Source organism: Haliotis cracherodii, unplaced genomic scaffold (assembly GCF_022045235.1).
Source record: "Haliotis cracherodii isolate W230 unplaced genomic scaffold, xgHalCrac1.p SCAF_1, whole genome shotgun sequence".
NCBI lineage: Eukaryota > Metazoa > Mollusca > Gastropoda > Lepetellida > Haliotidae > Haliotis > Haliotis cracherodii.
The window spans coordinates 34,784,492-34,798,385 of record NW_027266264.1 but is presented as its reverse complement, the minus strand read 5'-3'; the positions used below and the strand labels follow the sequence as shown (position 1 = coordinate 34,798,385).

At 36.5% G+C, this 13,894-nt stretch overlaps 1 protein-coding gene across 2 annotated transcripts in view; it reads left to right on the top strand.

The window, feature by feature from the left end:
- Positions 1-1,048: 1,048 nt before the first annotated feature.
- The window catches only part of LOC139476690 (syndecan-like), a 70,744-nt gene continuing 57,898 nt past the window's right edge, over positions 1,049-13,894 (top strand). Inside the window, exon 1 of one of the 2 annotated variants that reach the window (XM_071259431.1) lies at positions 1,049-1,394. In XM_071259431.1, the coding sequence (XP_071115532.1) occupies positions 1,302-1,394 (93 nt within the window). In that variant the 5' untranslated portion in view covers positions 1,049-1,301. The remainder of the gene's footprint in view (positions 1,395-13,894) is intronic. The other variant, XM_071259430.1, reaches the window with a different exon arrangement.

Sequence of the window (13,894 nt, the reverse complement as noted above, 5' to 3'; positions counted from 1 at the left end):
TCAATATCAATTCTTGTCAGTTAACGACTTTTAAATATATTAACTATTTGCTCGTCACTTTACTAAAGAACACAGCTTCAACTTCGAACGAAGTCAGTCGTAAATGCACGTGCAGCACAACATTTTAATGTACTTGTGTATTGCACGGGTTAGTTTCCACAATATACAGCCTGTTAATAGTTATCCGTCTCCTACCATTGATTCACACTTTAATATGAATTCAACACAAGGGTTCAAAAACATTAATCGACGCATAAGAACACACAAGAGGTGTAAGGTCACAACAAGGTATACCTGTCACGCAAATGTCTTTAAAAAGACTTGGAGAAATGTTGTAATTTGATATATGTTTAGTTTAAACAATATGTTTAATTCCACGCATGAAAACCAAAATGGGTCAACAGGCGAAATGCCCGTTTGACGCCCTCTCTAGTACACATATGATCGATACAATTTTCAGAACAACACACTGTAGATGACACTTTTGTATGGATAGCAACCTCTTTAATACATGCCAAATGTATATATAAAGTTCTTGAATAGTATCATTTTGAAAGTAGTGTTTTTATCCCTTGTTAGTCTTATAAAGTACAACCTATACCGGTACGGATAACACTAAATGATTATTTATTTGAAATTACAAGTAAAAGAGACCCAAATACTTTTAATTCGGAAAGAAAGTGTTCTTTTATCTTTAGCCAAGGCAATTAGTTAGCAGATTCGTCATAAGATACATGAATAAACAATTACATTTCTGTGTGTATAGTCACACAAACACACCACGTAAATTTGCCTTAATTGTTTATTGATTTGGGCATTTTTACAGCTCATGTTGAATTAAATGATGTGTAAAACCCTCCAGCGTGTTTAGCACAGACTGAACTGTCATTTCATTGGCGCAGGAGATATCACTACGCTATAGGCATTCCCCACATAAATTTCCCATCGGAGAGGAGGAAGTGACGAAACAAAAGAAATAGTCCCCTTGCTGGAGATATAACCCATGGAGTTACTGATTTTAAACATACATTAAATTCAGGAAATTCTGATAAACGTCATTTAGCGACTATAGTTGACATATGCTATAAAATTAGTCATTACTTAACAAAGGAAAAGCATTGTCAGAGACGGGTCTGTTTAGCGGAAGGATATCTCAAACTCTACGCGAAACTCGTACACACATGAACAGAACGTGAAGAGAAGGAGAAGTTGTGTGTGTTGTTTTAAGACACATTATTTTGTTTTTAATCGAATATTGTGATACCTGACGGATACCTAGAGCGACAGAACACATCGGTGTCATGTTGGGGAAGTCTACTCTAATATTTCTAGGCCTGTTGGCCCTCATAACCCTATCATTAGCTCAGGCGAGGCAAGGCGCTGACGAGCAAGAGGTAGGTCAAATCTTGGTTGTGCCATCCCATTTCTAACACCACATATCATGTCATAAAACACATTTAAGTTACTAGTCAGAATGGAAACGTGTCAAAATCACCATCTAACATTTATTTAGTCGTTATTCGTGTGTTCGGTGTTTCGTGGATTGTAAGCGCACCTGTGTTTGAGTATTTGGTAGTGTCTATGGCCACTGTTGACACAAGGGACGACTAAGCACCCCTTTCATGGAAATAGTTACCACTATACTCTGACATGGTCAAATCACACCTGTTCCTGTCTATATTTGCCTATAAGTCTACATAATTGTGTAGAAAAGATTCTAGTAGGACGTGAATTCGCTTCGTAAGCTGGATTTGTTTTGACAGCTGCCGGGACGTCATGCTGTGCGGTGTGACCGAAATTTCACTCGTAAATAAACTGAGATTTTAAGGACACAGTTTTCGGTAAATGATTTATTTTACGGCATACCATTGTAATTCGTTATTGATTTAATTAATTCTAGAAGCGTTTACAGTAGATATTTTTAAAAAAGACCCCTCAATTATTACAACAGTAACATTTATAATTACCGGCGTAACCTCATGGCCGATTAGGAGTAATAGTTTCCTTAGAACATGTATAACATTTTACATCAACTTTATCTGACACATTGACATGTTAAGGTGATGGACAATTTTATGTTTAAACGACACGACCTTTGTTGTAGAAACAATGAGTGCATGACACTCAGGACTCAGAATGTGTATTATTTATTTTTGTGTGTTAAAAGATGATTTGTGTAGAACAGACTATCCAGGTGTGCAGGTTGCCAGCGTGTGGTACACATGTTTGTTTCACACCACAGCCAGCACTACTGCAGTGCCCCCGTAATTTACTTTACCCATAATGAACAAATTATGAACTTCGGAACGTTGCCAAGAGAATTTCCTGTTTTTAACTAGATTGAATAATGGCAGAGCCATGTGGCAAGATATTTTAAATGCTGGACAGGTTGGGGCAGAGGAAATAGTTTGAAAGTATAATCAGACAGATGACTTTCATACCCTAGTTTTTTTTATCGTTTTTAACCTTTATTTAATTATTTGTACATAATGACAGTAAATCAAACTGGTTCCAATTAAGACATCATAGATCATATTCCATCAGTGTTTTTCATATGACACATTGTAGAACAGTCCCAAGGAATGAAATATGCCTTTACATTGGTAAAGAATACTGAAACATCAAATTTGTTCAACAATATTGTAAAGTGCTAGTTGAAATGTGAAAGTATTTTGTTGTGTTTTTATCTTGCATAGGTCCTCTGTGATAGCACTAAAATACTTTTCAAAACATACTTAAACCAAGCTTGTTCTGAAGTTTTTAATAAAGCTGTTCCAGACACATTTATCATATGTTCTCATTATATCATTGATTCTTGTTGCACCACTACCTGAGATAAGACGGAAGTGTCTGTTCACAAGTAGTATAACTTGTATGCCATGGTTATCAGAATGTATATTCAACAATGTTGTAATTACCCCTGATTGTGTAACGTTATGACACCTCAGGACAAATTACTGAGTCAATAGGGCCATTTATTAACTGGTGTTTACACAGTGATGTCTACAGATCGTTTGTATATTGTCTGGGGTTGATGTTGAAACATGTGTCATGTAAATTAATTATGTGGGGTGTATCTTCTCTCAGGGGCAATGTTAGGACTATTTTGTGGTACAATGTTTGAGGATTGTTAATACTTCAAGGACTTTCAAACCTTTGTATTCATGAGGTCATATGCTTTGGATGTACATACTACTGCTAAATTTCTCACACCAAATGCAATAGTAATTACGGAATATATGTTATTGTATAGAAAAATGTATATATGCATATTGGATGAAAGGAACCATCTGCCAGTGATTTTCTTTTGAGTTACTGATGATAACTTTATTGAACTTTATCAGCTGACGATTCACAGAGATAAACCACAAGAGTGGAGACGAGGGGACCTAGGGAGCAGGCTTACATTTGATAATAGTTTTAAATATCAGGAGCCAAAAGTTGCAAAGATTGAGTCTGAATATTTTGTTCTGAAAATTGATGGCGGGCACTGTGGTCAGAAAATAAAGGTAAAGCTTCCAGTCCATCATAAGTATATTTATACATTGTAAATAACTAAAAAGAAATGTTTGTCCAGCTATCAGGAGAAGATCAGGTAAATCAGTCTCTTGTGGTTCTGATAGTATTGTAAATATGGCATCCTTATCAGATTTCTGAACATTTGGCTATTCACAAACAAGGCATTTTTTACTCAGGCCATTCACGTGGTATGAGGTGATTATCTTGATAAGTAAGTAAATGACTTGTATTTACAAAAGCTTCTTATCTTTCTTCAGAGCATGTATACTGTTTCTCCATTGACTAACTTAATGTCCCCATGCTTTGATTGTCAGGCAACAATGGTTTTGAATATTTGCTTATCCACTATTGTTTTTGAAGACATAAAAGAGTTGTATGAAGTTTTTTGTGAATTCTGTTATTGAATTTATGTGCCCGAACACTGATGGCGTTATTTATCTGATAGATAAGGGGAATTTAACGTAGTCATACACTTTGCTCTTAGTTTGCCATTTGATGGTTGTGTGTAAATAAGAGTCACACACTCCAGCTAGTTTCTTGCTGAGTTTGCTTGTGATCAGGGTAATGAGAATGGTTGATAAACTATTTAGTATTTTGAAAGAATCAGGTGTTCTGTGACTTCATTTGAGTAGTACACATGGAAATGTGAATTTATTATTGATAGTTTTTTTATTATGTTCTCTAAAGATTAGAACTTGATGTGCACTACCAAATAAAGGCTGATAAGTGTTCATTGAGATGTGTTTTTCATTTTGAACTGTGGTCTTGAGGTTTTGTTTGAACCAGTTTGAATTAATTCAGTTGTCATTGACTGATATCTGTCCTCTACAACCATTGACAAATGTCAGGACAAGGAGTAATACATAGCGACTTTGAATTGGTTCAGGAAATCACACTTTGTCATATTTGTGTGCGGGAAGTGCACAATTCTTCACTTCCAGGTGGGAAGTTGTATGGTTTCATCAGCATGTGCGATATGACCAGTCATTGTCTACTCAGCAGTCCTTTCGTGTCTAGATATCAATGTATCACATCAGCTTCTCCAGAGGGTTGGTTCTTGTTTGAGAAACTTGAGCCTCCCTCAAATGTAAACTATGGTAATTATGATCTGTTGTCACATTCACACGCAGGCATCATATTTGTTCACTTTTCCTGCTCCATCCCTCGTCCTCACCAAGTTTGTTGTGCAGAGTTGTTTCCCTTCCAGACAGGATCCATTGTTTGGGTGTTGAGTGTCCCAGACTCGCCTCGATAAGTCTTGATATGTTCTCACAATTCTCATTGGTTCAAAGAATTGTAAACAACTAGGACATGTCTGTCTACTAAAATTCAACAAACATGGTGATGAGACAGAAAACTTCCTCAAAGCAGTTTGAAATGTGGTAACACCTCACTCACCATTTTGATAAATGTATTTATTTATGATGTAGGTTCCCTTTGAACACATGTTCATTCAGCCATTCCATTTGTGTATTATATGATTTTAAAAGGGCTAACTCTTTGTATGTAACTAATCACCGATTTCTATTCATTATTCTACTGTCTCATTTAGGAGAGTGGAAAAGTTAATATTTTCATGAATAGCCTCCATGGGTGATAAAAACAAAGTTTAGCACTTAACCAGATGAGATGGTGGTGGTATTTATCAAGAAGAGACACATAATCAATTTATTACAGTTCAAATCGCTGATCAATGGTGAAAATTATTCCGGTTTACTTTCACAAATGAAGCCTAGAGGAGCAGTGTGTGAATGTATCAGTCGCAGCTCTCAGACACAGTAGCAACTGATGGTCCAAGGCATTGCGTTCAAATCAAATTACATTTTTACCCAAGAATTCTCCTTCCCAAAGGTAGTACACATGCTGCCCAGACCTTGTTGACCGGTCTTTTGGGTTTGTAGTCCTGCTTGAAACAGATAATAATGTTTACTATATTTACATTTCCTGCCAGCTTTATTCAATTTCAATTTGTAGCAAAATTCAAGCATTACAAAATGTTCAGACTTACGGCTTTCAGATACTACCAGTCAATGAGATCTTTACTTGTCCCCAGCACAGTGTAGTAGCCTCGGGCTTGGGGACCAGCATGAATTTCGAAGGCTGCATAGGGAACAAAATGTGTTATGATTAACCTAGTGAAGTTGTTTGAGAAAAACAATATCACAACTTCCCATGATGTAACCTTTTCAGTAATTGCTTCTCGTGTCTGTTAACTGTTATTTTGAGACATTATCTCCCTAAGTAAAATAAACAACATTGGTTGTGTTATTATTGGCTTTGTGAAACATTTCAGGGTATAACTAACTGTTCGTGGAGAGACCTGTCAATTTGTCATACAACACAAGTATGACTGAAATGCTATAAGGGCTTTGATCAAGATACACAAGCATACATGTAATTACCCTGCTAATGGCAGTGGACATCTGCTGAGATTGTATCAAATTGTCATGTCTCCAAAGACTGGTAAGTGATACACCTTGTATCAAAGCAATGTCCATTGTACCTAAGGGATTAGTTGCATGTAATCTGAAGGTTCCATGTTTAAATAACAACCAGAATAACATGTTGTACGGAGCCTGATATCTTGAGGTTGTTGAACCTGCAGATTATCAGGTAAATCTCTTTAAAATTGAATATACAAAGATAATACTCTTAGGAAGAAATGCAGTAAAGATTTGCTTGTTGTGACCAAATAGGCCACTTTGGAGTTGAATCTGTTTGTAGAAGAGCAATATTGACCCAAGATCCGTCTTAATTGTTGAATGTAACATTTTACATAATATTCTGCAATAGAGGCCTCCTTTTAGACTGAATTACGAGTTGTTTGATTCATCAAGCTGAGCTTCTTTAAGAGGCTTTTAGAAGTTGGAGTACTAAGTAAGGATCAAATGTATGGATGAACAACTTCTTTATTACAAATATGAGTGAAGCTTACTTAATGTTTAACTATTTGGAAATACTGCGTTTGGATTGGACTTGTCTCCACCACTGGACTGTCTGGTCTACCTTTTCCGATGATTACCCTACTTCCTCCAGTACTATTGAACCCATATACATCATGTAAACATTAAAGAATTGGACAAGACCTATTTTGAACCCTCTAAACAAGCTTGAAGTATGGGGTATTCTGAACTGACCAATGGTCAAAGTATCTGCATTTTCAATTTATAAGCTTTGAGAAGGCTTGCTTTGTCATGTTCATATAAATAGAATAGTAATGGTACTGTCATGCCCCCTAAGTCCTACATGTGGCATAACAAATATGTAGTATTTCTCCATGATTGTTTAATGTTATTCCTATCTACAGTCAATGAAGACCTCAAATAGCATGGAAAAGTAAGTCCAACTCTAACTTCGTTGAAAGCTCTGCGATGGCTATCTAATTAGAAATAATCATCCACCTCTTCCGAGGTATTTCCTCTTTGATACGATGATGCACTGAGTAGACGAGCATAATGTGTTGGTTTAGCAATGGCTTGTAACAGCACTGATGTTGTTAGACTTTACCTGTCAATATTGTTTGCTCGGTCGGAAAGTCAATCAATACTTACTGGGTGTTTTGTGATAGGCTTTCCATGTTGTTATATCTGATTCAGTGGCTAGATGCTGTAAATGTGAGATAACATAGCATAGGCCATGGCACAGTGAACACATGTTGACACCTATTGTCTCCAGCATTGTTGCTGCCATCAGGCACCGACTGCAGCCTCTGATCTCCCTGTCTCCCTATCTGCTATCTTTCATTACATTGCCTTGGTATAATCAAGTTATGGAATGTGTGATATGTCATATATTGCCTCCTGTACATTTTTCTGATCAGGTTATATGTGGCTTTCTGCCACATTTTTCATAGCTGTGGCTTGTCTACTAAATGTGGATACTCCTATCAGTATGTTGCACATGGGGGTGTTAATTTGACTGTGAAGATTTACTGTTAAAGTGATATTGTCACCTTTGTTGATATTAGGTGCATTATTTACTTAGCCTAAGTGCTATATTGATCAGTTTGTTTGACAGATGTGCTTGGAAATTTATGATTTCGGATAATCGTTATTGTTAGGTCCATGAAGCCAAGAATCATGACTCAGTAAGTTTCTTTTGTTAAAGTTCTGCACATGGTGAAACTATCGACTCTCAGTCTTAGAAGTGTCATATGTTTTTGAAATTTGGCTAAGTGAGCCATTTGTTATTGTTCTGATCTGTTATTACCATATTATTCATTGCCCTTATGACCCAACAAATAAGCATCATGTTCACCTGTTTCATCATATATTGATTACCCACATTGTGAGAGCCATGAGACCAGAACCATCTCATTACAGATAGGCATTGTCAGTCGGTTTATATAGGAATCTGCAAATAGTTTGAGGTCTTATGGATATAACATTCTCTGTTATCATTTGTGCAAGTTGTGTGTACACTGTCATGCTTGTTCTTTTGTACAGGATGTGCTTGCAACACCTTGCGAGGGTTACAAGATCGTCAAGCAATTTCTGGTCAATATTTGCGCTTTATATTCCAGCTTATCTTGCGGGCCAGAAATCTATATCCATCAATCAAGCCTGTTGACTTTCTGTTATTGATTTATTAAATAGTGAGTTGTCCAGGTACTGGTATCCTAGTTTGGGCATGGAGAAGACTCAGTATAACTGAATTTAGAATCTTATGAAACACAGAACATTTAACAAAATGTCTTCTACAGATCAAATTTCAAATATAAAGAAATGTTTAGACAGAAGTGGTTTAAACTGTTCTTATGGTTTAAGATATACCAAATATTCTGTATAGAACAATGATCTGTGACCTCAAATTGGACTTGTTTTAGATTATCTGAACTTGAAAGATCATTTTATCTTTTAAAAACCCTGAGTATATAAATAGATTAACGCTTCTGATAACCTTGTTATCTGATCATAGTGAAGTGATAGTTCTTGTCCTTAGCTAAAATGTTTTTCCATAAAATTAGATTATCCTTAGCACAGGTTAGTGTGGAAACATTTGTGTGGTCTCTTGTGCCAAGGCAAATAAACAGTTAACATGGTTAAACTCTATAGTTGTCCAGTCATAGTTTCCGATGTTGTGAACATTGTTTGCAATCTTATCACAAAGAATTATATTTTAGCCTAAACGACAGATGTAAGTAAGATTGACAAGACTCAATACTAACCATGCTAACGTAAACCAGTAATAATTCTGTCCCATTGACCAAGCAGTGGTCACATGGATTTCATCATGACTAAACTCTGATAGCAGGATATACAAGTAATCAGGATATCTGATTCATTTTCCAGGGTTTCTTTGTTGTTTAATGCCACACACAGCAATATTTTAGCTAGATGACGGTGGTATGTAAATAATCAAATCTGGACCAGACAAATCAGTGATTGATGCGATCATCGATCCACATCATCAGAGAAGAACCCTGACCACCCGATCACATAGGTTGATGGGGAACCTATACTAAGGTGTATTTCTAGTGTATTGCACTGCCAGGCATGAAGTGCCTGCGCTACTCTACAGCACTACAAGTCGGTGGACATGTGTGTAGGGAAATGTGTATGGTGACTGTGACTTGTCTGGCAGTGAAGTGAATGGGAAGCTGGCAAATGAGGCATGGCAATTCCACACCTGCTAGCCCATTATCCTACATCAGATGTTTTTTCCAGAAGAGCCTCATTGCTGCATAGCTTAAATGGCTGATGCAGCCTTGAATTATATCTTGCACAGGAAAACGGATCATTGCTAACCATGCTAGCAACGGAAACTGCAGACACTATCATAGCACCATTCTGGCAGGTACTTTACACTGGTGCTTTTGTGTTTCTTTGGCAAGACGGGGGATGTTTTGAATCATCCATTGTGTGACACTGATCATCTGAGTTGATAGTTTCTACTTAAAAGTTAAGAAGCCAGTGATAAAACTGAATAATTAACTTTCAGAGGTCCAGCTACTTGTAATAGCTATGGAAGATATTACTGAGGAATTGCATTGACTAGAAACCCCTGCACCATCACAGATCAGGCTGGTAGTCTCCAAGATGATTGCCTGAATGCTAAACAGAATATTTGCGGGTGAACAATTTGCACTGCCGCGTTGATCATTCCTGTGCAGAGTAACCTTTCTTTCGCAAAATACGACCCAAAATTCAATATGACTGATTATTCAGAACCATTCCATGAGCTAGCATAAACATGCTGTTCAGAGTCCTCATGTGTCGGCATTTCTTTGACTAGCTCTTAGGACTCGACCCTTTCATTCCTGATTTTGTCTTTGTTGTTTGAGCCAAGGAAATGGCCTTCTTTTTGATCGAATGCCCTTTCTTACTGTAAGGGGAGGGTAGCAGTATATCAGTCTTTGGTTAAAGTTAATTCACTCTTGATTGAAGGCCTCACTGTTCTGAGGCTGGCAAGCTGGATTAACCACAGCATTAATCCTTCTAGAAATTGGTAGCAAAGTCTGTCTTTGATAGGTATGTTTATGTCAGTGTCTGGTGCAATGCAGTATAAGTGGCGTAATTTCACTTTCTTTTCACGGATGTGTGTTTCAATAATTAATGTTATTAATCACAAGCATATTGGTATTTATGATATGTAGATGTCCCAGTTTCTCCAGTAATTATGTTGTGTCAGTGATAATAAGCTGGAATGCCATTTCTATAGTACAGGGGTGCAGACACATATTTTGATTTGGCAAAATCTTTCGGGAAAATTCTAATGTAAGACCACAATCAGCAGTAGAAACTAAGATTATTGGTCCACTAGTCCGTATAATGATAACATAGAGCAAAACTCTTAAAAATGGTAAATTACTACTAGTCACTATGATACCTTAACTATTCGGCAGTTTTGCAAGGACCATGAGGACTACAGGTCTTGTGTCAATTTCTGACAATAGTTGATTTGTTTCCTCAAAAGTGTGGATATGGTGGCAATTGTTCTCCGATGACAGAATTTACCAGTTGATGTATATGTCATGTACCTTTCAGAGAAAATATGGAATGGTAATCTTGAATGGACTCTGACTTCAGGGTTTTTTCGGCCTGTACTAGATGAGATATACACTGCACTGGTCAGCAAGGGTCTACGTTCTAGATCAGAAATAGATTGCACTGGTCGGCATAGGTCTAATTTTGCAATGTAAAAAGAGCAATCTAAGCCGTGCCAACCCAACCAATCTTCTATCAATGTCAACAAATGTTTTCATTATTGACAGTAGTCATTAAGAAGCAAAAACATGTCGTCACATTTGAGTCATGTTTGCATCTGTTTCTGGTCCCAATGCCAATATTCAGATAGAGACACATTTGTTGCACCTCCATTGTTCAAACTGCTCTGAAAGAAATCGGCTACATTTATTACCTTGCTTTTTCAACCACTGAAATTATCTCCAGACTGTCACACAAAAGCAGACTCCAATGAAAAGTTACTTGATTGATTTCTTGTATCAATAATTATATTACTGGAGGTCTGAGTCAAGGCATTTCTTTGATGTCGCTGGAGGCATGGTGGATAGTGCTGTACATATTTGCAGAGAACTGTACATTTCCTTGATGCATCGGTTTCACTTTGAGCATCAGTACCATTTAACGTGAAGCACATATACCAGTGTGAACAAGATTAAGGACAAACCCAATTTGGGTAAATACGTGATACTGAAGAAGAGAAAGAGAGAGAGAAAAACCATGGACATTTAAAAAGATGCATTTTGGCAGTAGCCATGTCTTGTGATTATGGTAACTAATGGTGCCATGTTTGAAAATTCTGAGTTTTCAAAATGCATTATTATGAAATGCAGATATTCATGTCATGTTAGTTGATATACAGTCTTTAGTACTGTGAAATGACAGTTAGGTTAGCTCTTTCCCATGATGATCATGGTGATGATTGCTCTTATCAGGAAAATTTGGAAAAAATAATTATTTTGTTCAATGGGATTTTTTAAAAGCTATTTTTTTAGTTAAAATTGTGTACATTTTATGCTGTAATTTACAACTTATCATTAAAGCCTAAATGGGTCCGGTTATTAATGAAATACTTGAGACCCTGCAAAGTCATAATATTAGTTATAAATATAATTAATAATGACATGGATGGGAAACTTTTTTTCCATTTTGGTAATATTTCCTGACATCTGCTGCAGACTTGAGGTCTGCCCCGGAGCCGGTTATTACAAATCCCCTTTTACTGGTAATAAATCTATTCCTTTGAATGTCACAAACACAGGCAATAGCAAAAATATTTTGAAATATTGAATATATAAGTACAATAAATAAGTCAAGTTTTGGTTTTGGACCTTGTGGTCTGTATGAACAGCTGGTCCTTGTGTATAACCTCCATGGGTTGTCACTGTGCTTGTATATTCACATAACTCTCTATGGATTACATGGGAGAGTGGATTTGAAAAGAGACAGTATGACTGGCTTTAGCATGTTTAGGGCTAGCTGGTGCACTTGAAGGTACACATGTTGTAGTTATCACCTTGTGTTCTCTTCATTGTATGTTCCTTAAAAGAGGGACTATATTTGTTACATGCCAAATTCATTGGCTGAATAGGCCCTCTCCTCACTATATCACCTTAAGTGTGTCATTAGTGGCAATTGATAAAACAGAACAATGCCTGTATGTTCCCTCTGTAGTACATAATTTTGTACAAAGAACAAGAACACTGAAGTTTTTAAAAGCTTACCTACCCCTCCTTGTTTCTGTGTTATAATGAGGGGGTGTTGTGTTGATGCCAGATTCTTGTATATGAAAGCACTTCCCCTGCAATGAGCAAATATTATTTTGAAGCCATCATGTGAAGAATGCAGCCCGCTTTACAACTATAGTACATGTCAAGGCTTTCAAAAGATTGTTTTGTACTTCTCAAGGTTAGTTATGAACATGGTGTGCTGTAAACAAAAACATGCATCCTTAAAGCCATTTTATGATCTTCCATACCCTTATTTGTGGGTTATATTATTACCAACAGAAGCATTCACAAGTCATGTTTAGATCTATCATGCTTTATTTGTGCTTTATTGCTTTATTATTGTGAACAGATTTATAATGACTAATGAGTTGGGCTGTCATATGATACATGATACATACAGACAACCGTAGGCATGCAATAGTATGGTACCATCATCCATTATGAGGGTGTCTGACAGGGAAATAAAGTAGTTTAAGATCATAATTAAATCAAACTTGTTTGAACTTTTGCCTATGCCCAAGAAGGAAAGAAATTTTCAACTCATTATCTCAAGTAAAGCCATTATTGTAAATTTCTTGTGCCTAGATATTGCCATCTGCCATCCATTCAGTGACCTTTCCAAAGAATATTTGAAAAAAATATTCCCCCACACTCCAAGTAAGTTCTTCATGACTTTATTAAACATAAAGAAAAAAAACTTCAACTATTTGTTTGAATGGTAGGAAGATATTAATCTTATGGATGTGAGAAGCTTTAAACATACATTTATTCCTCAGATTGCAGATAATGAAACTGTTGCCATGGTATGGGATTTAACTTATATAGACTATAGTCTTTGGAATTTCACCTTTTAGAATAAGTACAGAAAGTCAAGTATTGCAATCAGAAATTGTTGTTTTGTTCCCTGAGGTTAATCGTAACCTTTATTAATTACTCTTTCCTTTTACCATGTTTACAGGAGTATCAAACACTAAATATTTAATCTTCTTTTGGAAATCCCTCTCAATGCTTCGGGTGACGTAAAACCAACAGCCTCAAGTCATTGTAATGACTTAAAAATAAACCGGGTATTTTTTACACTCATACCTGACCTGGAAAAGGAGTGTAGAAATACAAAAGAATGTAGTCCCGGCACAGGCTTGTTGGTATTGAGAGTGTGACTGGGCAGGAGCTGAGATTTACCTGATGAGGTCATTTGTGCCCTGATAACATAGTGACAGTGTTATTCCTGTGATGTGTTTGCTCTCTAGTTGCGTCACAAGCAGCATTCACATTACCTGGGTCCAGGTACTTCATACACTGCCAATTGGACAATTTAATTCAAGTACAATATTAAATTGAATGGGATTGTTGCATGTTGTTTTATTCTTGCTAAATTGACTAAGAAGAGTTATTATTTTAGCTTATTGAACATAGAGACATACTGCTCAGCTTGTGAGAACACATTTTCTACTTCTTTGGAAGTCAATTAGCATAAATACATGTCTGTAATGTGTGCTTGAAACTGATAAAAAGTTGTTTTGAGTGAATAAATGTTTGGTTCTTATGATACGAGATATATACAACATAGGGTTAAGCCCTTTTAACTGCTGGTACCCAACACCAGTGACAAGGAATAAAGGGCCGAGCAGTCTTATCTTATCGTATCCTCAAGCTTGAACTCAACAGTTAACTTGATTTATG